Source organism: Trachypithecus francoisi, unplaced genomic scaffold, assembly GCF_009764315.1.
Source record: "Trachypithecus francoisi isolate TF-2019V2 unplaced genomic scaffold, Tfra_2.0 Lachesis_group17, whole genome shotgun sequence".
Classification (NCBI taxonomy): Eukaryota; Metazoa; Chordata; class Mammalia; order Primates; family Cercopithecidae; genus Trachypithecus; species Trachypithecus francoisi.
Window position 1 is genome coordinate 82,975,666 of NW_022681462.1, and position 25,529 is coordinate 83,001,194.

At 43.8% G+C, this 25,529-nt stretch overlaps 1 protein-coding gene across 29 annotated transcripts in view; it reads left to right on the plus strand.

Annotated features, from left to right (window-relative positions):
* Positions 1-25,529, plus strand: part of DTNB (dystrobrevin beta) — a 309,281-nt gene that overhangs the window by 273,370 nt on the left and 10,382 nt on the right. For all 29 annotated transcript variants that reach the window (XR_004428453.1, XR_004428456.1, XR_004428457.1 and 26 more), the window contains one exon: positions 24,873-25,032. Coding sequence is in view for 24 of the 29 variants with exons in the window: in XM_033176347.1 (XP_033032238.1) it covers positions 24,873-25,032 (160 nt within the window). In the remaining 5 variants the exon portion in view is untranslated. The remainder of the gene's footprint in view (positions 1-24,872; positions 25,033-25,529) is intronic.

Genomic DNA, 25,529 nt, shown 5'->3' on the forward strand with positions numbered 1-25,529 from the left:
TATCACGTGGGATCTTGCCATCGTGTCCTGTCTGTTTTCTAAGACCCAGACAAATACCCAGCTACAGCTGTACCAAAGAGAGCAGGTTTGGCCTGGCTCCAGGAAGCCCCCATTTCTGATCACAGCTCTACCAAATATGCCTCAAAGGAAGGGCACTCAATGTTTAGTTAGCAATGGTCGACCCACAAGGGCTCACATAAACCTCATGAATACTAACTTTGTAAGTTTAAGAGAAAGTACTTTCAAAAAAACAAACCTATGCGACAAGAAAAAGAAACCTCCTCTTTGTCCATTAAAGAAATTGTTGGTGAACCTCTTGATGTCAGCATGCCTCATGGGTCACGTTCCCGTCTTAGCCTTTGCATATAGTCTCACTGGGAAGCGATTCAGATTCACATGCTTCTGCAATCTTCTGGGCTCCCTGGCTCTTAATCCTCTGAAATAGAAGCCTGCGTCTACTTCCCAAAAGGCAAAGGATTGCCATTCATTTATTTATTTAGCAATGTTTTACTATATATGTTCAAGGCAGTGATCCTGGCCTTTTGGAGGATAAAAAGAGAAATCGTACTCAAATACCACCATCAAAGAGTCTGAAAGTCATTTCGTGGTTGACATGATACCCTAAATGCAGAAACACAAGCCGGGTCAGTGGTATCCTGGGCCTCAGGCACCACTGTGGCCCTCCTAAGTTGGCAAACTATACAGACGTCTGTTGGTAAGTGAGAATTGCTGTGTTATACATAGGACTCTCCCACAAACTTTTAGCCTGGTCGCAGTCCTAGGATAGGTGCATAGACTGTCTGCCAGTGTTAGCTCCCTCCCACACATGCCTCGCGAGAGTTGGCAGGGTGTATTCATCCATCGGCCTTGGCACCTGTACTCACCGTAGGGACCTGGCAGTTTGTTGTTATTTTTTTTCCAAAAAGAGGAAATATCACTACTAAAAATAGGTTTGGTTTTTCTTTTTTTTTTTCTTTCTTTCTTTTTTTTTTTTTTTTGAGACAGAGTTTCGCTCTTGTTGCCTAGTCTGAAGTACAATGGCATGATCTCAACTCACTGCAACCTCCGCCTCCTGGGTTCAAGTGATTCTTCTGCGTCAGCCTACCTAGTAGCTGGGACTGCAGGTGCACACCACCGTGCCCGGCTAATCTTTATATTTTTAGTAGAGATGGGGTTTCGCCATGTTGGCCAGGCTGGTCTCAAACTCCTGACCTCAGGTGATCTGCCCGCCTCAGCCTCCCAAAGTGCTGGGATTGCAGCCATGAGCCACTGCACCCAGCCATGGTTTTTCTTTATGATTAAGTATAAGTTTATTTGAGCCCAAAGCTTGAGGATGGCCCCCCCAGGAGCAAAGATTCAAATATACATTCTGATTAGCAGCAGTTATAGTGAGTTTAAAAAAAAAATGAAAAGGCAGTTCCTAAGTTGTTTACCAAGAACTTACATTAAAGTAACCTAAGCAGGGCACATGTTCTCAGAATCTCCTAAGGTTGTGTCACAGGCCAGATAAGTTTTTTAAACATAATAGCATAAGCTATTGATTATGTATACTTTGTTATTTTTATCACAGATTCCAGAAACATGAAACTAATGAGTGAAGCAGCTAGTCAGGAACAAAATGCCTTTAAACCATTGCCCCTCCGACATGGCAGGGTGGCATGTCTGAAGCCCCATACCTGTGTCTCTCGGGACCTGATAAATTTTGAATACCTCATATAATTCAGACTTCCTGGAGTTATTTTTGTTCTCATTTCCCCTCTTTTCATCAAGATCTTTCTAGGAAAGCATCATAGATGAACAAAAATGGTTTTGGTTCCTTTTATGTTCAGGAACTTAGTCTTGTATAGCCGGAAGGCTCATTCTGAGATAGATGGTCCTGTCTTGCATGGTGGGAATGGGGGATGGGTGTTTGTATTTCACTCCCCCAAAACTCCCTGAGTACCAAACAAGAGTCTGCGGATACAAGGGAAAAGTAGCTTTGTAGTATGCCACACCCCCCCCAATATTTTTCATCACTCTCATCAATGTCAGGCTGAGAGATTTCCTTACCTACTTCTTAAATTTCCCTCCTGTACTATATTTCTGTCTTTTCCTCTCCTGACCAGAATGCACACAGCATATGAAAACCATCCTTCAGCACCTCCAAGAAAATTATCTCCTCAGCCAACTGGAGAAATTCTTCCACTGGAAGAATATTGCATTCCTAGGACACACTGCCTCCCCCAGAATACTACAGACTGAATCTCAACAAAGCATTAACAGAAAAGGATGAAGAAAAAATGACTTGTAGGCTTGGAGCCTAAGAAGAATCTGGGGAAATGATGGGTGTCATTTACTGAACAAGTGAAAATAGAGACATGATCTGGGTTAGGAGGGGATTTTGATCTGATTTTGAACATACTATTATGTCCTATAGCCAGGCAGTCAAGCAAAAAGATCTGCTAGGTATTTGGACATGTGCAACTGAAATTTCAATGGGAAGACAGGGCTAGCAATGTAGACTTGGAACCCTTCAACACAAAATGAGGGTTGAAACCATAAACGTGAGCCTTAGGGAAAACGCATAGTAGACAAAAAGAAGAAAGAGGAGGCAGAAGAAGGACCGTCGGTTCTCTTGGAAGCCCAGATAATTGCAAGAAGGAGGAAGTTAGTAAGACAGTAAGACAAGAAAGCCCGTGAATTTGACAATAAAGAAAATGTTCAGTAGAGTAGTAAAATGCACCCAGCTCTCAAAAGTGGGCTTTGTCCTGTCCGAACCCCTCAACACCACCTCCTATCAAATAATATCACCCCACTGAACGAAGATGTAAATCTTAAATCTGTGAATTACATGTGAATGGACTGCCCTTCCCACTAATCAAGTCTTGTTGGCTAAATCCCATTTCTTTTTTATCTAAACAAGCACGTAACCTTTATGAACCTCATTTTCCTCGTCAGTAAACTTTCAGCTCCACAATTCTTGGATCCTTTCATCATTGTACCAATTGGTATTCTGGAGAAAGGCTATAAACCTAAAAGGGTCTCGAGAGATCTTTTTGGGTCCTGGCCTGTAGAAGAATGAATGAATGAATGAATGAATGAGTGAATGAATGAAATCCAGTTGGGTTTATTTCACTGAATTCTCCTTTCCTGACTTTGAAATCCTGTGACCCTTACTTCATTGTCTGGATTTTCTTTCAATAACTTCTTCCCCAGGGTTTATTCATGCCAACCTCCCACCTGCCACTTTTCCAGATACAAGAAAGTATCCTAAGAAAACATCAGCTGCATCCCTGATGCCCTTCTCCTGTGGCTCACCTGCGTGATTCTTGGCCATGTCTCCAGCAGGACAGGTTTCTCTGGCATTCTTCCTCTCTGCTGTGCCTCACCCCAGCCTCTTCTCTCAGCATGGGATTGTCTCCATAACCCTTCACTCTGAGAGCATCTGGAGGCATTTCGTCAAATCATGAAGCTGTACCAGTCTCTAGGGTAACAGGTTTTATAGCTGACCCTCCGGTTGGTTCTGATGTTCCATAGTAATGGTAATGCTAAGGTTTGAAGCATCCTTTATGGAAAAGAATGTCTGCTTAGTTTCAGCTAAAAGATGAATGTTATAACAAATACCGTAGACTCTTTACACTTTTCTCCATTTACTCTGAATCATAGTTTGGCAGTATGCATTTGGAGCTGCAATATAGATGCCCTGATTTTAAAAAAAGAAAAGTAGAAGGCTATTTTATAAAATTACAGGCAATGCAGTTAACTGTAGCTGAAGTGGTACTGTTTTTTTTTGTTTGTTTGTTTGTTTTTTTGAGGCAGAGTCTCGCTCTTGTTGCCCAGGCTGGAGTGCAATGGCATGATCTCGGCTCACTGCAGCCTCCACCTCCCAGGTTCAAGTGATTCTCCTGCCTCAGCCTCCCAAGTAGCTGGAATTACAGGCATGCACCACCACACCCGGATAATTTTTTTGTATTTTTAGTAGAGACAGGGTTTCTCCATGTTGGTCAAACTGGTCTTGAACTTCTGACCTCAGGTAATCTGCCCGCCTCTGCCTCCCAAAGTGCTGGGATTGCAGGTGTGAGCCACTGCGCCCGGCTGGTCTCAAAACTCTTGACTTCAAGTGATCCACCTGCCTCAGCCTCCCAGAGTGTTGCTATTGTGCCCGGCCAAGTGGTACTTTGTTAATTTTTTTTTTAATTTCAATAGCTTTTGGGGTACAAGTGGTTTTTGGTTACATGGATGAGTTATTTAGTGGTGAATTCTGAGATTTTGGTGCACCCGTCACCCAACTAGTGTACATTGCACCCAATACGTAGTTTTTTATCCTTCACCCCGCTCCCAACCTCTCCCTTCTGAGTCTCTATAGTCCATTATATCACTCTGTGTTTTTGCATACTCATAGCTTAGCTCCCACTTATAAGTGAGAGCATACAGCATCTGGTTTTCCATTCCTGAGCTACCCTACTTAGAACAGTAGCCTCCAGGTCCATGCAGGTTGCTGCAAAAGATAATCCATTCCTTTTTATGGCTGAGTAGTATTCCATGGTGTTTATATACCACGTTTTCTTTATCCACTCATTGGTCGATGGGCCCTTAGGTTGGTTCTGTATTTTTGCAATTGTGAATTGGGCTGCAATAAACATATGTGTGCATGTGTCTTTTTCATATGATGACTTCTTTTCCTTTGGGTAGATACCCAGTAGTGGGATGGCTAGATCAAATAGTGGGTCTACTTTTAGTTCCTCAAAAAATCTCCATCCTGTTTTCCATAGTGGTTGTGCTAATTTACATTTCCACCAGCAGTGTATGAGCATTCCCTTTTCACCACATCCATGCCAACATATATTGTTTTTGGACATTTCAATAATGACCATTCTTGCAGGAGTAAGGTGGTAATCTCATTGGGGTTTTGATTTGCATTTCCCTCGGGTTAGTGATGTTGAGCATTTTTTCATATGTTTGTTGGCCATTTGTGTGTCTTCTTTTGAGAAATGTCATGTCATTTGCTGAAGTGGTACTTTTATTATAGTAAGAATCCATGCCAGCTCACCACTGCTCTGCACAGATCACTAACCATAAACCCTTCAGTTCTTTTATTATTATGTATTATTTATTTAAGTGTATATACAATTCTCTGTTAATTGCTTTCACATTGCAAATTTCAACTCCAATTTTTAACCTGCTCAGACCTCAGAAAATCACAAGAGATTCTGGGAGACTCTCAGATCTGTAGCCACCCCAGGACATCCCAATGTGCAGAAGATACGGCAGTCTATTCTTGAGTCCCTTAAAGGTCTAACTAACCTGAGGCTGCTGGCTGCCTGCCCTTCTTTCCACAGCAGCTTACCACCCAGGAAAATAGCCCTGGGCAGACCATTCTCTGTAGGGCCTCATGACTAAGTCGCCCTCAGCCATCCTTCTCATTCTGGGCACTAGTGACATCTGGGGCTAGATAACTCTGTTTTTGCAAGTAGTTGTCATATGTGTTGTAGAAAAACATATGTGTTTTTTTTGGTAGAGATGGGATTTCATTATGTTGGCCAATGTTGGCCAAGCTAGTCTTGAAGTCTTGAACTCTTTTTTTTTTTTTTTTTTTTTTTTTGAGACAGAGTTTCACTCCTGTTGCCCAGCATGGAGTGCAATGGCACGATCTTGGCTCACCACAACCTCCGCCTCCCAGGTTCAACCGATTCTCCTGCCTCAGCCTCCCAAGCAGCTGGAATTACAGGCATGCTGCACCACACCTGGCTAATTTTTTTATTTTATTTTTTGTATTTTTAGTAGAGACAGGGTTTCTCCATGTTGGTCAGGCTGTTAAGGATGTTTAGCAGCATCCTTAACTTTACCCACTAAGCGCCAGTAGTAGCCTCTACTCTCAGGCCCCTAGCAAGTAAAATTGCCCCCTTGTTAATTGGAAGCCCTGCTCCGAGTCCAGAGAACCTTTCTCTGTGATACCAGTATGAGCCTCCATGGCATTCTCAGAACCCCTTATTCTGAAGTTTGGCTATGGGAAGGGTGGGACCCTACAGATCCCTCTTCTGCACGTATTTCCTGCTTCTGTTGATGCTGTTATCAGCACCGCCGTATCCCTGCCAGCCATCGCCAGCCTCCTGCTCTTCCCTCTCAGTTGCCAACTTCTGGTCCATTTTTTCTCATACAAGTTGCTCTCCCTCTTTCTATTCCTGTACCTCATTCCAGCCTCCATTATCTATCACCTAGTTTTGGAAAAGCCTCTTTATTGATAGAACCCTATCTCCAGTCTCTCGTTTCTCAGTTCCTCCCTGCCATTGCCCAGAGCTCGATTCCTGAGCACAGACTAGACTGGCCACATCCCTCCCCTCCTTAGAAACCTTCACCGGCTTCTCTTGCCTTTGCCTGTAGCAGGAGTCAGCAGGCATTTTCTTAAAAGATTAGATAGTAAATATTTCAGGCTTTCCAGGCCAAACCAGATATTACGTAGGTACTATATAACCATTTAAAATGTAACTATTAAAAAATGTAAAAATCATTCTTGGCTCATAGTCTGTTAAAAAAAGAAAAAAGACAACAACAACAAAACAAAAAGCAAAACTGGTGGTGAAAAAAAGTAGAACATTTTATTTATTTATTTATTTATTTGAGATGGTGTCTTCCTCTGTCGCCCAGGCTGGAGGGCAGTGGCGCAATCTCGGCTCTCTGCAACCTCCACTTTCCAGTTCAAGTGATTCTCCTGCCTCAGCCTCCCGAGTAACTGGGATTACAGGCGCCCACAGCCACACCCAGCTAATTTTTGTATTTTTAGTAGAGATGGGGTTTCACCGTGTTGGTCAGGCTGGTCTTGAACTCCTGACCTCAAGTGATCTGCCTGCCTTAGCCTCCCAAAGTGCCGGGATTACAGGTGTGAGCCACTGCACCCAGCCAGAACATTTTATTTTGAATGGTGGTTAGTTGGGCCAAGCATGGTAGCTCATGCCTGTAATCCCAGCACTTTGAGAAGCCGAGGCAGATGGATCACTTGAGCCCAGGCATTTGAAATCAGCCTGGGCAACATGGCAAAAATCATCTCTCCAAAAATACAGTAATTAGCCAGGCATGATGTCACCTACTCGGGAGGCTGAGTTGGGAGGATCACTTGAGCCCAGGAGGTCGAGGCTGTGGTGAGCCATGATCTTGCCACTGCATTCCAGCCTGAGTACGCTCCAGACAGAGCAAAACTCTGTGTCAAAAAATAGCAAATAAAAAAATAATAATGGTGGCAAGTTGGATTTTCCACAGGTTATATAGTTTTCCTATCTGTGGCCTATTATTTTTTAGTTTTTGAGAGAGTTTCACTCTTGTCACCCAGGCTGGAGTGCATTGGCACCATCTCGACTCGCTGCAACCTCTGCCTCCTGGGTTCTAGCAGTTCTCCTGCCTCAGCCTCCCAAGTAGCTGGGATTACAGTCACGTGCCACTGTGCCTGGCTAATTTTTGTGTTTTTAGTAAAGACGGGCTTTCACCATGCTGGCCAGGCTGGTCTTGAACTCCTGACCTCAGGTGATCCACCTGCCTCAGCCCCCCAAAGTGTTGGGATTACAGGTGTGATGCACCGTGCCCAGCCCTTATCTGTGGTCTGTTAAATAAACTCTGCAGCTGCTCATTTATGGCTCTGGCTGCTCACCGTTGCCACTTCTCCTTTACTTCTGCTCTCCTGCTACAGGTCTTCCCTGTTCCTCATGCTCCAGCCTCACCTCTCCAGCCCGGTGCCCTCGGTCATGTACTGTCCCCTGCCTGGTTTGCCTTTCCCAAGACTCTTCTGCCCATTGCAGTTGTACCCCTCGAGATACTCTCAGCTGCCACCTCTTCTACCAAACTTAACCCTGTTCCATAACATCAGGCCAGGCTGCTTTTCCTCTGTTCCTCTGCTGTGGCCCTTATTTCATCCTGTTTGGTGTGCTGGTTGCATACGTACCTGACTCCCTCGGGATAGGCCTGCTGAGAGTGGAGACATTGCCTCAGCTGCATAGCCCCCTACCCCTAGTACCTTTCAAAGTAGAAGAATAACAGGTATCACTCTATGGACCAAGTGTGTGGAGTGTTTCATGTTCATCCTCACCAACCTGTGAGGGTAGGTATTGTTATTCCCACTATACATATGAAGGACTGTAGGTGCAGAGAGGTTAGGTAATTGCTCAAGATCACACAGCTAGTAAATGGCAGCCAGAATCCAAACTAGGTTCATCGAGCTGGGCACAGCAGCACACGCCTGTAATCCCAGCTATGAGGGAGGCTGAGGTGGGAGGATCACTTGAGGCCAGGAGTTTAAGACCAACCTGGGCAACATAGCAAGACCCCATCTCAAAAAGAAAAAAAACAAAAACAAAAACTAGGTTTATCCAATTGCGAAGCCTGGACTCTAACCACTATATTATATATAATAGGAACTTAACAAAGAGCAGCGTGTCCTTGTTGAATAAAGGTGCCGTACCTCACCACACAAGTTTGGCTTACCTATAAGTAACATTTACATTAGAGTCATTGAATTTTAAAACCCACTGATAGGTCCCAGCTGCCTTCCTGCTAATAGATTTAGCTGTCTGAATAAGGACCACATCCTCCTGAGAACCTAACCTAGCCTAGTTTTTGTTTCTAGTATGCAATCTGAGTGTTTGGCATTCATCGTATAGGTATTTTTCTCTTGATTGGTGAGATCTCTCATTATTTTGCAGAGAACTGGCTTTGAAATCTTGCAGTGAAGACTAGTGGGATACAGGTCAGGCGCAGTGGCTCACGCCTGTAATCCCAACACTTTAGGAGGCCAAGGCAGGTGGATCACTTGAGGTCAGGAATTCGAGACCACCCTGGCCAACATGGCGAAACCCCATCTCTACTAAAGATACAAAAATTAGCTGGGTGTGGTACCGGGCACCCACAGCCTCGGGAGGCTGAGGCACAAGAATTGCTTGAACCCAGGAGGCGGAGGTTGCAGTGAGCCGAGATTGCGCCACTGCACTGCAGCCTGGGTGACAGAGTGAGACTCTTGTCTTGGAAAAAAAAAAAAGACTAGTGGGATACTATTTTCAAATAGGGCTAGGCAAACTGGGAGAAATAGAAAGGAGGTAATTCTAGTCTTGGAATTTATGAGTTTCTCTATCTAAAAGTTTACATTCCAACTTTCTTTTTATCTACAGGTTTATCTTGAGTTTTAATAGGTTGTTCTTTGTCCCAGAAATTTAATACATCTTCTTTCTTCTACTAAGAAAGATAATTGTACACCTTGCCCTCACTCTTTAATTATTAGCATAAGCTTTTTCTTCTCTATAATTTAGTGTGACTTGAATAGGGACAGAATCATGAAGATTGAGAACCGTAACCTGCCGTTGGCAACACCGTGATCACAAATCATCCAGCAGTCCTAGAATAGCTGCTTCCTGTCTTATCACAGCTTGCCTCACCAGCCATCACAGTGAGGGACAGGTTATACGTGAGCCCTGAGGTTCCTGACGTGATGTGGAAACAAACCAGTGTCACCCCTCTGCAGAGAGACCCCATGGCAGACTTTCTGGTGGCCTCATCCTTCCAGCAGACACATGATAGGTAAATGTGTTAACGATGGTAAGAGAGACTTTATAGAACCCTTTAACCCTCTCTCCAGTGTCTAGAAGCCAAGTTTATCTTTAAAAGACTCCACTTCCATGCTGACCAGGGGCGTTGAAAAAAATAGAAAATAAAAATAAATAAAAGGCTCCACAGCACTTAAACTTGCAGGTGGGTGCCTCTGCTAAGCAGGGAAGGTGTCCAGGCACATTCACTGCCTGCTTCCTTGCCCATGGCCATTTGGTTGCCTCTCTCCTTCACCCTCATTCTCCATTCTCTGAGCGCTTCCATTGCCAGTCCTAACTCCCGATAGTCTTTTTTTTTTTTTTTTTTTTGAGACGGAGTCTCGCTCTGTCACCCAGGCTGGAGTGCAGTGGCCAGATCTCAGCTCACTGCAAGCTCCGCCTCCCGGGTTCACGCCATTCTCCTGCCTCAGCCTCCCGAGTAGCTGGGACTACAGGCGCCCACCACCTCGCCCGGCTAGTTTTTTGTATTTTTAGTAGAGACGGAGTTTCACCGTGTTAGCCAGGATGGTCTCGATCTCCTGACCTCGTGATCCGCCCGTCTCGGCCTCCCAAAGTGCTGGGATTACAGGCTTGAGCCACCGCGCCCGGCCTCGATAGTCTTAACTCTTGTCATGTGAGGCAATTATTTCCAACTCTCACAGCAGGACAGACAGTGCAGCATCAGATAGCCCCATCACCTCTCCCTCTTTGATGAGACATCTGCATCTTCCTAGCACAGTCTTCACCAGCACCAGCTCAAAATACTTATGTGGGGTTTTTTACTTTTTCTTGAAGGAAAAAAATGTACAAAGGCTATTCTCTACATATCCCAGTTCTCTATACATTCACGGTTGCCTAAATTTCACACTTGCAGCAACTCTCTCCCATCATTGTTTTTTGTTTCTCTGAGAGGGCCTCTGAAAATCGGCAGCAAAGAGGCCACTTTGTTTAATTTAAATACACTGCAGCAAAATGAAGGTAATTGTCCACACAGGCCATCTGCTACCTGGCAGGTGTCCATGAGTCAGGGAGATAGAAATGGAGACTAAAGTGTCTTCCATTCTGTTACCATGATAACAGCTTAGCTCCAAGTTTTAGTTGCGTGTGCATGTGGAGGGGGATGCGGTTATGAGTGCTCTGCAGAGGGCATTAACTCTTAAAGTCAGGCTTTTTGCCACAAGGCTCTCTGGCCTTGTTTACCTGACTATAATGTGTACCAGGTGGATTAAAAATTCTTCCCTGTTCCATGAGGAAAAAGAAAGAAGGGAAGTCCTATTTTTGGAGCCCCTACTATGTGCCAGGCATCCTGCTGGGGCCACCCAAGCATGACCAAGAACAGTGCAGTATCATTTTCCTACTAAAGACAGTGCCTTTCTCTCTGTGCAGCTGGTCTCCTGGCCAGTTCTCTCTGCCACAGCATGTGAGTCCCTGCCTCTGTGCTCAGATGCAGAGTTGGTGAAGGATCCCCGTGTCCTCAGGACACCTTCTCTGGCATTTTCTGTACCTGTTTTGTCTCCAATATGAGATTGGTTTTATAGATAAGAGATTTTCATAATCCCTGTATTCTCCTTTCTCACATTTCCTTGCTGGGAATGGAATTGACTATCCCCTGGAAAATCATGGTTAGGGTCAATCGTAAGAAGTCTTGACTGATCCGTGTTCCTTTTGGTGTCAGAAACATTGTGCTGTGATCCTAATATGCTTACTTTTCTCCTAGCAGTTTGAGGCAATTAGCAGACCCAGGGACCAGTCCTAGCCTATCTACTGATTTTGTGTGTGACCTTGTGACCGCTCTTGACCTCAGCCTCCTCAAATGAAAAATGAATGTTGGACTAAAACAAGCTAGTTTGCTGGGGTCATGAACCCTCTGAATTTGTAATTTCTGAACACTTTTCTTGGAACATGACGCAGAGCTTTCTCGGGTTCTCAGGGTCTTTGCTGATTTGAAAATGAAGAGCCAGCAGTCTAGAGAGCTTATCAGATTGTAATGTTTCACTGGCTCTACATTTGCAACAGAATTGTTTCCAACTGTTATACAAGGGACCTCTTTATTAAGAGAACCTGAGTCACAGGGCATATATTGTGTGTAGCTATTGGTTAGACACATGATTGGCCTGTACTGGAGTCAAGCCTTTGTTACAGCTTGTACTACAACAAGATTCCACTGTCCTTGTATCAGGAAACCTTAAAACACTGAGTAGCACATTGCAGAGCTTCCCTTGCTTCTCCAGGTGAATTGCCCTCTCCTGGCAGCTGAAACCCAAAGGCACAAGAGTCTTTTGTTCCTGTCATTGGACAGCACATCCCCATCCTTCAAGCCACCTGACTAGTTCCTCTACCTTTGCAGATTTCTAGGTGTTTCTCAGGTTTCCCGTATTCTCAGGGTGCCAACTGTGATGCTCCCCCTCCCCAAGTCTCCCACTGTGCCGCGTATTCTAGACTGGTTCGCACTGAGCGAGTGTTCGGCAGTCTCCATGGAGAAGAGCCCGCCTCTCTGAACATAAAGCCCATCTGTGCTTTTGAGACGAGGCGCATTTGCACAGGGCAGTGCTCCATCTTGATTTTTAGTGTGTTCTGTCTGGCCTGTGCCTATCAAGTAAACAGAATGAACAAACTCCAGCCAGATTCAGAGGTGATTGTCAGCACGTCAGGAATGTTGCTGTGCACAGAAGGCTTCTCAGACTGCATATGCGCCACACACTCTAGTTTGTGCTTATTTAGTTAGAAGGACCTTATTTCAAACTCGTTCCTGAGATAGTTCCATCTTCTACAGAGTAGCCTTCTCCCTACACCTCCTCATCAGCATCATCTGCACAAGGCCTCAGTGGCCAGCAGCTATGGTACTGACTCCACTCGTGAGAAAGGAAAATTAGAAGCAGAATATGCCATGACATGACCAAGATGCTGCTGGGACCCCAGAAGAGCATTCCTCATGGACAGAATGGTCAGAACTGAAGCAGAGTGTTGGTTCTTGCCATGTCTGAGATGAGGTTAACTTAGCGAAGATCAGAGGTCACAGGATTTTATATCTGAAAAATACAGTTTTTATCCAGTTGAGTTCCCTCAGTTTACAAATAAGACTGAGCCCCAGAAAACTTAAAATGCATGTGCTACAGAATCAAAAGAAGAGCCCCAATCTCCCGAAATCTCACTCTATGCCCTTTTCACTGAAGCACGCTGCCTCCTCAGTGCCCACCTGGGATGTGGTAAGAGCCAGAGAGCCTGCAGCTTTCCCTGCTCTTCAGAGTCAACGAGTTTGCAGCTGAGAAATGCCTCTAGGCCCCGGTCATGACTGACAAAGTGAAGAGGTGAGTCTTCTGGTGTCAGGACAGGCTGATGTACTCAGGGCCCTCTGCACAGTCCCAAATCAGAGAAGTTTTTTTCTCGATCGCATATCCCTGCCTCCCGTCTCATCTGGAGGCCTCTTTCCTGGGCTCTTTGGCTTGTTCCTCTGAGGGCCTCTGGTTCTGGTCTCGCATATGTCAGAATTCATCCACCCGCTCTCTGTTCATCAGATGTCATCATATGGGATTGATCTAATAACGTATTTTTAAAAATTAACCTTAGCATATGAGTTAGCTATTGCTGTACAAAAACGTACCCCAAAACGTAGCTGCTTGGGAGAACACATGTTTACTAATAAATAAGTATGGATTACCTCACAGCAACCCAGCTGCCATCTTCCCGGACCCCTCAGTTCAGTGTCTCGCACAAGGCTGCCATCAAGGCGTTGTCACCTCAAGGCCCAGCAGCATGTGGCTTTTGGCAGGACTCAGATCCTCATGTTTCCTTGGACTCAGGGCCGCAGTTTGGTGCTGGCTGATGGCTGAAAGCCACCATCGGTCCTGCCACAGGGCCCATTCCCAGGGCAGCTCACAGAATGGCAGCTGCCTTCACTAGGACAAGGAAGCAGGAGATAGTGAGAGCAAGGAAGAGAGTCAGAGTCTTCTATAACCTCTCCTTGGAAGTGATATCCCACTTGTCTGATTCATTAGCAGCGAGTCAGTAGGCCCAGCCCACATCAAAGGGGAGGAGACTACACCCGGATATGAATGCAGGGGAGGGTCACTTGGGGCCATCTCAGAGATCTGGTGACCACATTTGCTTATCTAGTTAAAGTGTCTCACATAAAGACTCACTGGTTGGCTGGGCCCAGCACTCCTGTAATCCCAGCACTTTGGGAGGCCGAGGTGGGCAGATCACATGAGGACAGGAGTTCAAGACCAGCCTGGCCAACATAGCAAAACTCTGTCTCTACTAAAAATACAAAAAATTAGCCAGATGTGGTAGTTTACGTCTGTAATCCCAGCTACTCAGGAGGGTGAGGCACGAGAATTGCTTGAACCCAGGAGGCGGAGGTTGCAGTGAGCCGAGATCACACCACTGCACTCCAGTGTGGGAGACAGAGCAAGATCCTGTCTCAAAAAAAAAAAAAAAAAAAAAAGAGGCTCAGTGGCTCACACCTGTAATCTCAGCACTTTGAGAGGCCAAGGCGGGTGGATCATGAGGCCAAGAGATTGAGACCATACTGGCCAACATGGTGAAACCCCATCTCTACTAAAAATATAAAAATTAGCTGGGCATGGTGGCGCATGCCTGTAGTCCCAGCTACTCAAGAGACTGAGGCAGGAGAATCATTTGAACCCGGGAGGTGGAGGTTGCAGTGAGCCGAGCTCATGCCACCACACTCCAGCCTGGTGACAGAGTGAGACTCCGTCTCAAAAAAGAAAAGATTCACTGACGACTGATAGATGTATTACTCCCTGGAGATTACTACCTGCTCTAGCCCTTTTCCTGTTCTTTTCCACTTTTCATGACAGAAGAAAAAGGGCCAAAAATGTGATGCCCTTCATTGTCATTTGACAAGTGTTTATTAAGAATTTACCAGTGCTAAGCACAGGGATTCAGAGGATGGAATTTAAGAAGCGAGATAGTGCTGTGATGGAGACACACAAGGGTCCATGGGAGCATCTCAGGAAGACATTGTCTCATCTTAGAGGAGATGGCAGTGAGATTGATGCCCAGGGGACCAGCTGGAGCCAGTCAGACAGCATGGGGGAGAGTAGCACTCCCAGCAGAGAGAATGGCAAGAGAGAGCACAGTCCCATCAACAGAGTCAAGTGTGGACAGGCCCACACTTTTGCTTTTTTGTCAAAACCATCAAGAAGCAGAGTTGGTTGACATCCCTTGCGTGATGTATACCTCATCCAAGATCAGCTCCAGTCTCCGGGCTTCCTGAACCCTCAGCCTCAGGCCTGGCAAAAGCCTGTGCATATTGGTGGGCTGTCACTTCTGCCTCTGACCCACCCAGGATTGCAAACTGGTATTACCCTACCCAAACCAGAATTCACGGAGGGCCCTGACAGCTCTTTCCTGGCTTCATTTTCATCCAGTATGATCCTAATGCCAAGGACCGGGGCATAAGACCCATGGAGAAATAACACCTGCCCAGAAGTCGTAGCTTTTCTCTTTCAACTGCTCTGAACAAACACAACTTCTAGAATCTGGTTTTTATCTTCCTCAGAAGGCATGTCCTGGGTGATGATCCCAGGAAGAGGGTCTGATTATTTCCAGGCTGATGATGGGCAGGAGGTTTCACTTCCAGATGCTAGAGCTTTAGACACATGTGGCTGGCTACCCTGCCTACCCCTCTTGTCTCATCCCCCATCATCATTTCAATATCAAAGTATTTGCAAAGGTTCAGTATCTTTCTGTTACGAAGCAGCCTGGATGTTAACCTGGGTCCTGTGACTCTGAAGTGCGGTCCTCAGGCCATGGTACCGGGCCCAGATCATACAGAGGGAGATTCCTGAGTCCTTGCCATATGTTTAATGCTGGCTTGGCCGTCTGTCTTACAGCGAAGTGTATTAGCATTTCAGAGGTCATGCTTCTTTTTTTTTTTTTTTTGAGATAGAGTCTCACTCTCTTCGCCCAGGCTAGAGGGCAGCGGCAACATTTCGGCTCACTGCAAACTCCACCTCCTGGATTCAAGTGATTCTCCTGCATCAGCCTCCTGAGTAGCTGGGATTACAGGCATGCACCACCACGCCCAGCTAATTTTTGTATTTTTAGTAGAGACAGGTTTCGCCATGTTGGCCAGGCTGGTCTCGAACTCCTGACCTCAGGTGATGCACCCACATCAGCCTTCCAAAGTGCTGGGATTACAAGCATGAGCCACTGGGCCCGGCCCATTCTTTTTCTTTAAGTGGATTTAATTTCTATCTTGAGTTCCCACGCTGTCTGAACTGGTCACTTAATCTAGGCTTTTCCAGGCAAACTCGGAAACCAGCCCTCAGAGATTCTTATCCTGCTTCCTGTGCCCTGAAATTTGCCTATTCTGGACATTTTATATAAATAGAGTCATACAATATGTGGTCTTCTGTGACTGGCTTCTTGCATGTAGCATAATGTTTTCTTTCTTTCTTTTTTTTTTGAGACGGAGTGGAGTCTCTTTCTGTCGCCCAGGCTGGAGTGCAGTGGCGTAATCTCAGCTCACTGCAACCTCTGCCTCCCAGATTCAAGCAATTCTTCTCCCTTGGCCTCCCGAATTAATGGACATTTGAGTGGTTTTGACTTTTTGGCTATGTCGAATAACACTGCTATGAACATTTGGGTTCAGATTTTTGTGTAGACATGTTTTCATGTCTCATGGCTATATACCTATGAATGGAATTGCTGCCAGTCTGTCCAAAGCAGCTGCACCCTTTTACTTTGTGGGGGTGGGGAGGGGGTGGGGGGGTGTGGCATTTGATCTTTATTCCATAGATGGCTTAAAGAAATTAAGTTACCTAAAATCTCAAGACAAATTTATCCCTTTTAACTTATATTCAATTCAGAAATTGTTGAGATTTTCCTAGAATCACAGTCTACAAATACATGACAGTGAAGGATTGGAAGGTGGTAATGGGAAAAGTAGTGGGGGAGACAAAACAGTGCTCAGATTGAAGTTTTAATGTTAGGAAAAAAGAACATTAACGATACTGCAGAATGATCACAAGAGCTATCCCTAGCACCAGTCTTTTTTTTTTTTTTAAGTTCCTTTTTTAAATTTCAATAGGTTTTGGGGGAACACAGGGGCAGGGTTTGGTTACATGGATAAGTTCTCTAGTGATTTCTGAGATTTTGGTGCACCCATCACCCAAGCAGCGTACACTGTACCCAATGTGTAGTCTTTTATCCCTCACCCCCCTGTCACCCTTTCCCTCAAGTCCCAAAAGTCCAGTGTATCATTCTTTTTTTTTTTTTTTTCCTGAGACAGGGTCTTGCTCTGTCACCCAGATTGGAGTGCAGTGACACAATCTCAGCTCACTGCAACCTCCACCTCCTGGGTTCAAGTGATTCTCCTGCCTCAGCCTTGCAAGTAGCTGGGATTACAGACATGAACCACCACATCTGGCTAATTTTTGTATTTTTAGTAGAGATGAGGGTTCACCATGTTGGCCAGGCTGGTCTTGAACTCCTGTCCTCAAGTGATCCGCGCATCTTGGCCTCCCAAAGTGCTGAGATTGCAGACCAGTGTATCATTCGTACGCCTTTGCATTCTCACAGCTTAGCTCCCACTTGTGGATAAGAACATACAATGTTTGGTTTTCCACTCCTGAGTCACTTCACTTAGAATAATGGTCTCCAGTTCCATCCAGGTTGCTATGAATGCCATTGTTTTGTTCCTTTTTATGACTGAGTAGTATTTCATGGTATGCATTTACCACATTTTCTTTATCCACGCATTGATTCATGGGCATTTGGGCTGGTTCTGTATTTTTGCAATTATGAATCATCCCAGCACCAGTCTTCAAGAAGGAGGGAGGGAATATTTAATGAGGGCTTCTTATATATAATTCTGGGCTACATTTTTTAAGCCTACACTGTCTATTAATCCTTTTATAATATTCCATACTATGTAAGAGAAAACTAAGATTCATTTGGATTAATTTATTTACTCAAAGAAAATGTTGAAATAAGAATGCAAATTCCATCTCTAGTGCTTTCTTCACAACATAAATTTTTATCTAGCTTCCTTGCTCACTGGAAGTACCTTTATCAATTACGTGAGAAATACCTACAAATCAGTTGCAATGATTTATTCATGTATTAATTTGTTTAATCATGATTTTGTCACATAGATTTTGAATATTTGCTGTTGCTAGAAACTCTGATGCTGATGTGGTTAGAGAGATGTATATAAATATTTAAATATACATAAATACAGATTTATGTATATTTATATTTACGTATATATCGTGATATATTTATGTGTATTTATATATTTGTAAATATGTATAATGTGATTTATATATTTATGTATACATATTATGTGATACATAAACTTTTAAAAATTTTTAAGTTTTTTTATTTCAATAGGTTTTTGGGGAACAGGTAGTATTTGGTTACATGCAAAAGTTTGTTAGTGGTGATTTCTGAGATTTTGGTGCACCTATCATCCAAGCAGTGTACATCGTACCCAGTGTGTAGTCTTTTATCCCTTGCCACACCCCACCCTTTCCCCGAGTCCCCAAAGTCCAATGTATCATTCTTAGGCCTTTGTGTCCTCATAGCTTAGCTCCCACATATGAGTGAGAATGTACAATGTTTGATTTTCCATTCCTGAGTTACTTCACTTAGAAAAACAGTCTCCAGTTCCATCCAGGTTGTTGTGAATGCCATTATTTCATTCCTTTTTATGACTAAGTAGTATTCCATGGTGTATATATCCCATTTTCTTTACCCACTCATTGATTGATGGGCATTTGGGCTGGTTCCATATTTTTGCAATTGCAAATTGTGCTGCTATAAACATGTGTGTGCAAGTATCTTTTTTGTATAATGACTTACTTCCCTGTGGGTAGATACCTAGTAATGGGATTGCTGGATCAAACAGTAGATCTACTTTTAGTTATTTAAGGAATCACCACACTGTTTTTCATAGTAGTTGTACTAGTTTACATTCCCACCAACAGTATGAAAGTGTTCCTTTTTCACTGCATCCACACCAACATCTATTATTTTTTGAGTTTTTTATTGCCATTGTTGTAAGAGTGAGGTGGTATTGCATTGTAATTTTGATTTGCATTTCCCTGATAATTAGTAACTGGAGCATTTTTCCATATACCTGTTGGCCATTTGTATATCATCTTTTGCGAATTTTCTATTCATGTCCTTAGCCCACTTTTCTATAGAATTGTTTTTTTCTTGCTGATTTGTTTTCTTTGTAGATTCTGGATATTAGTCCTGTGTCAGATGTATAGTTTGTGAAGATTTTCTCCCACTCTGTGGGTTGTTTGTTAACTCTGCTGATTATTTCTTTTGCTGTGCAGAAGCTATTTAGTTTAGTTAAGTCCCATCTATTTATTATCTTTGTCGCATTTGCTTTTGGGTTCTTGGTCATGACGTCTTTGCCTAAGCCATTGTCTAGAAGGGTTTTTCTGATGTTATCTTCTAGTATCTTTATGGTTTCAGGTCTTAGATTTAAGTTTTTGATCCATCCTGAGTTGATTTTTTTTATAAGGTGAGAGATGAGGATCCAGTTTCATTCTTCTACGTGTCTTGCCAATTATCTCAGCATCATTTGTTAAGTAGTGTGTCATTTCCCCATTTTTTGTTTTTGTTTGCTTTGTCAAAGATCAATTGGGTGTAAGTATTTGGCTTTATTTCTGGGTTCCCTATTGTGTTCCATTGGATGTGCCTATTTTTATACCAGTACCATGCTGTTTTGGTGACTGAGGCCTTATAGTATAGTTTGAAGTTAAGTAATGTGATGCCTCCAGATTTATTCTTTTTGCTTAGTCTTGTTGTGGCTATGTGGGTTCTTTTTTGGTTCCATATGAATTTAAGGATTGTTTTTTCTAGTTATTTGAGGAATGACGGTAGTATTTTGATGGGAATTGCATTGAATGTGTAGATTGCTTTTGGCAGTATGATTATTTTCACAATATTGACTCTACCCATCCATGAGCATGGGAAGTGTTTCCATTTGTTTGTCTCATCTGTGATTTCTTTCAGCAGTGTTTGATAGTTTTCCTTACAGAGGTCTTTCATGTCCTTGGTTAGGTATATTCCTAAGTATTTTATTTTATTTTATTTTTTGCAGGTATTCTGAAAGGGGTTGAGTTCTTGATTTGATTCTCAGCTTGGTCGCTGTTGATATATAGCAGAGCTACTGATTTGTGTACAATAATTTTGTATCCTGAAACTTTGCTGGATTCATTTACCAGTTCTAGGGGCTTTTTGGATGAGTCTTTAGAATTTTCTAGGTATACAATCATATAATCAGTGAACAGTGACAGTTTGACTTACTCTTTACCGATTTGGATGCCCTTTGTTTCTTTCCCTTGTCTGATTGCTCTGGCTAGGACTTCCAGGACTATGTTGAATAGAAGTGGTGAAACTGGGCATCCTTGTCTTGTTCCAGTTCTCAGGGGGAATGCTCTCAACTTTCCCCTGTTCCGTATAATATTGGCTGTGGGTTTGTCATAGATGGCTTTTATTACATTAAGGTATGTCCCTTCTATGCCAGCTTTGCTGAGGGTTTTAATCACAAAGGGATGTTGGATTTTGTCGAATGCTTTTTCTGCATTTATTGAAGCGATCATGTGATTTTTGTTTTTAATTCTGTTTATGTGGTATATCACATTTATTGACTTACATATGTTAAACCATCCCTGCGTCCCTGGTATGAAGTCCACTTGATCATGGTGGATTATCTTTTTGATATGCTGTTGGATTTGTTTCACTAGTATTTTCTTGAGGATTTGTGCATCAGGGATATTGGTCTTTAGCTTTCTTGTTTTGTTAGATCCTTCCCTGGTTTTGGTATTAGGGTGATACTGGCTTCACAGAATGATTTACGCAGGATTCCCTCTTTTTCTATCTTTTGGAATAGTGTCAATAGGATTGGTACCAATTCTTCTTTGAGTGTCTGATAGAGTTCAGCTGTGAATCCATCTGGTCCTGGACTGTTTTTTGTTGGCAGTTTTTTTATTACCATTTCAATCTCGCTGCTTGTTATTGGTCTATTCAGAGATTCTGTATCTTCCTGGTTTAATCTAGGAGAGTTGTATATTTTCAGGAATTTATCCATCTCCTCTAGGTTTTCTAGTTTATGCGTGTAAAAGTGTTCATAGTAGCTTTAAATCTGTTGTATTTCTGTGGTATCAGTAGTAGTATCTCTTGTTTCATTTCTAATTTAGCTTATTTGGATCTTCCCTCTTCTTTTCTTGGTTAATCTTGCTAATGGTCTATCAATTTTATTTATCTTTTCCAAGAACCAGCTTTTGGTTTCATTCACTCATTCATTCATTCATTTTTGAGATGGAGTCTCGCTCTGTTGCCCAGCCTGGTGTGCAGTGGTGTGATCTCAGCTCACTGCAGCCTCTACCTCCTGGGTTCAAGAGATTCTCCTGCCTCAGCCTCCCGAGTAGCTGGGATTACAGGCGTGCACCACCATACCCTGCTAATTTTTGTTTTTTCAGTAGAGATGGGGTTTCACCATGTTACCCAGACTGGTCTCAAACTCCTGACCTCAAGTGATCCACGCACCTTGGCCTCCCAAAGTGCTGGGATTACAGGCGTGAGCCACCATGCCTGGCCTGTTTCATTTATCTTTTGTATTGTTTTGTGTGTGTGTGTGTTTCAGTTTCATTTAGTTTTGCTCTTCTGCTGGGTGTGTTATTTCTCTTCTGCTGGGTTTTGGCTTGGATTGTTCTTGTTTCTCCAGTTCTGTGAGGTGTGACCTTAGATTGTCTGTGCTCTTTCATACTTTTTGATGTAGGCATTTAATGCTGTGAACTTTCCTCTTAGCACCGCTTTTTCCATATCCCAGAGGTTTTGATAGATTGTCACTATTAAGTTCAAATAATTTTTAAATTTCCATCTTGATTTCATTGTTGATCCAACCATCATCCAGGAGCAGATTATTTAATTTCCATGTATTTGCGTGGTTTTGAGGGTTCCTTTTGGAGTTGATTTCCAATTTTATTCTAATGTGGTCTGATAGAGTACTTGATATAATTTTGGTTTTCTTAAATTTACTGAGACTTGTTTTGTGGCCTATCCTATGGCCATTTTACATTTCTATCAGCAGTGTATTAGGGTTCTAATTTCCTCACATCCTTGCCAACACTTGTTACTACCTGTCTTTTTTATTATAACCATCCTTGTGGGTGTGCAGTGGTGTCTTATTGTAGTTTTGATTTGCATTTCCCTAATAATATTGAGCATCTTTCCGTGTACTTATTGGACATTTATATATCTTTGGAGGAATGTCTCTTCAGATCCTTTGCCCATTTAAAAATATTATTTATCCTTTTATTATTGAGTTGTAAGAGGAGTTCTTTATATATTTTATATATAGATCATGTATCATATATAATTTGCAAACATTTTCTCCCTTTCTGGGGGTTGACTTTCACTTTCTTGATGGTATTCTTCAAAGCACAAAAGTTTTACTTTTGATAATATTCAGTGTATCTAGTTTTTCTTTCATAGCTTGGGCTTTTGATGTCATATCTTAAAAAGTCATTGCTTAGGCTGGTGCAGTGGCTTATGCCTGTAATCCCAGCACTTTGGGAGGTCGAGGCAGGTGGATCACGAGGTCAGGAGATCGAGACCATCCTGGCTAACCTGGTGAAACCCCATCTCTACGAAAAATACAAAAAATTAGCCGGGCGTGGTGGCGGGTGCCTGTAGCGCCAGCTACCCAGGAGGCTGAGGCAGGAGAATGGCATGAACCCGGGAGGCAGAGCTTGCAGTGAACCAGGGTAGCGCCACTGCACTCCAGCCTTGGGTGACAGAGCAAGAATCTGTCTCAAAAAAAAAAAAAAAAAATTGCCTAATCCAAGATTATAAATCCTTCCCCCTATGTTTTCTTCTAAGAATGTTATAATTTCAGCTCCTATGTTTAAGTTATTGATTCATTCTGAATTGATTTGTCCATATGTTGTTTAGTGATATCTTTTGAAAAGCAGAGGTTTGGCCGGGCTCAGTGGCTCACACCTGTAATGCTAGCACTTTGGGAGGCCGAGGCAGGTGGATCACCTGAGGTCAGGAGTTCGAGGCCAGCCTGGCCAAGATGGCGAAACCCCGTCTCTACTAAAAATACAGGAATAGCCAGGCATGGTGGCATGCATGCACCTGTAATCCCAGCTACTCTGGAGGCTGAGGCAAGAGAATCGGTTGAACCCAGGGGACTGAGGTTGCAGTGAGCCAAAATTGTGCCACTTCACTGCAGCCTGGGTGAAAAAGTGAAACTCTGTCTCAAAAAAAAAAGAAAAAGAAAAAGTTTAAAATTTCAATGAAAGCCAGTTTATCTGTTTTGTTTTGTTTTGTTTTTACATATCATAGTTTGGGTGTTTTCTTAGAGAAGTTTTATAATTTTAGCCCTTACAGTTACTATGATCCATTTTAGTTTTAGCTCTTATAGTTACTCTGATCCATTTTGATTTAGTTCATGTTTATTTGTATCATGGAAAGATCTCAGAAAGCATGCTAAGTGATTAAAGCAAATTGCAAAGTCATATGAGCAGTACAATACCAGTCATGCAAAATTTAAAAGCATGAAATACCATTTATTATTCATAGCTATGTATGCACATATAGGTTAAAAGTTTCACACCAAAATCTTTGATAATGGTTGCCTCTGAAGGGAGGAGAGGAAAGAACTGGAACAGGAAAGAACTGGTGGTCAAAGCAGTCTTCAGATTTATCTGCAATATTTTTAGGTTGAAATACATTTGACACGATATGAAATTACCAATTTGGGGTGGTTAATTATGTTGTACTTTTTTAGTTTTCTGTATTTTTTTAACTTCTTGAAATATACACACATACGTGTACACACACACACACACAAATGATTCAAAGTAAGAACCACAGAAAACAATCCATTTCTGTTGAGTTTGGTGGCCGCACGGTTGAAGCACTGCAGCGGGGTGTCATGTGTCCAGCCTGTCCACCTGTTCAGGGCCCATTCTGTTTGTATGTGGGGTTTCCGAGCTAGCTGCCCAGAAGGATAACTATCTGCATTTGAACTCACTCTCACACTTTGGCTTATAGTTTTTCCAGTTTTGCTTCCACAGAAAACCCTAGTCCACCTGTCACACTCAGTTCCTGTTGTGCTGAAGAGCTCCAGAGCCCACATCTCAGTGAGCGGCCCTTGATTAGTTTTCTACTTTTATTTATTTTATCCTATTGCTCAAACTTTCTCCACAACTGTACCAGGGCCTCCCAAGGAAAGCTCAGTTTCTGCTTACTACGTGTCCTTTTCACCTTGTCCCTGCGGGGTGGCCCCAGACAGCCTCACTGTGTATGTGCAGTGCGTGTGGCATGACTGGCCCGATGGCCCCGCTTGCAGCCTGCAGCCAAGCTCCCCACATGCTCAGAGCATGCCCTGGGGGAGTGGGGGCGCAGCCTGCAGAGTGCACACTGCCACCCTTGGAGTCAAGGGGTTCTTCCCATGCCTCCTACTGGCAAGCTGTGTTGCCTGACACAATGCTTTCTTTCCATTCTTCTTTTCCTTCTATAAAATGGATATAAAAATATACACCCTGGCTTGGTGTGGTAGCTCACACCTGTAATCCTAGCACTTTGGGAGGCCAAGGCAAGCAGATTGCCTGAGTTCAGGAGTTAAAGACCAACCTGGGCAACATGTTGAAACTCCGTGTCTACTAAAAATACAAAAAATTAGCCCAGCATGGTGGCGCACGCCTGTAGTCCCAGCTACTCGGGGGACTGAAGCAGGAGAATCTCTTGAACCTGGGAGGCGGAGGTTACAGTGAGCTGAGATTGCACCACTGCACTCCACCTGGGCAACAAAGCAAGACTCTGTCTCCAAAAAAGAAACATATACATATATAAATATATACATACACACACACTCACACACACGTATGTCCTTTCCACTCACAGGTTGCTGGGGGTGGGTGGGATGGTCCAAATGAGAATGTGTACATGAATGTGTTTGCAAACAAAATGAAAGCTGTTTGCGTGTTACTTCCTGCCCTGCTAGCCAGGCCCTTCTAGAGCCCTGGCCCAGCTATACAGCTCACTCTGTCTTCCTGAGAGTCCTCCACCACTCTGTGCCAGCCTCTTCTTTCCCTCCCATTCTTGGTCTCTTCTTATGATGTTCTTTCTTCCTGCCCTGCACGACCCCTTCCTTTTTTCCTTTTCTTCCTCTCTCCAGTCTTGGAAGCAGCCTGACTCCTTCCTTTCAAGTACGATCTTGTACCACTGAACTGAGGCCCGCTGGCTGGCTCCGGTTGACGGAGAAAAAGTACTTTCTTTCTTCCTCAAAGAGGTCAGGTACTTGAGATAACATATTTTCTCTCTTTGAATCTCCAGGCTCAGGCCACAGGGTCACCACATACATCGCCCACCCATGGAGGCAGCCGGCCGATGCCCATGCCAGTGCGCTCCACGTCTGCCGGCTCCACCCCCACCCACTGTCCGCAGGACTCACTGAGCGGAGTTGGGGGAGACGTGCAGGAGGCCTTTGCACAAGGTGAGTTTCTGGAGCAGAGTTCAGCGGGGAGCTGAAGGGATCTGCAAACATGGACAAGATTCCTGCTGAGGTTTTTCCATTTCTGTTTTGTGCGCTTGGCTTGATCAGATTTTGACAGTGTAAATAAGTCAGGTGCTGGCCCCTTCTCATGAGACTGGCTGGTCTCCAGCAGGAGGGCTGCAGGCTTCCGATGTGTGCCAAGAACAGGCCTCCTGGGGTTCTCTGCCCTTTTGTCTGGATTATGGGAAGTGCTTTGTCCTTTGAGCTTCGTCTCCTCCAGAGGAATTGGATGGAATAATTCCCTGGCCTAGAAGGGACTGTAACAGGCACTGTAACTGGGACCGTGCTGACAGCATAGTGTGCACGCCATTGCCACAGTCATCGGAGGAGCTGGTGACCAGCAGTATTAAGTAGTTGGGTGGGGATTCAGAGGGAAGTCCTGCTGGGGCTGGAGGTGAGAAGGGGAGGTGGTGGTGGTGGTTGTGGAGAGTAGAGCC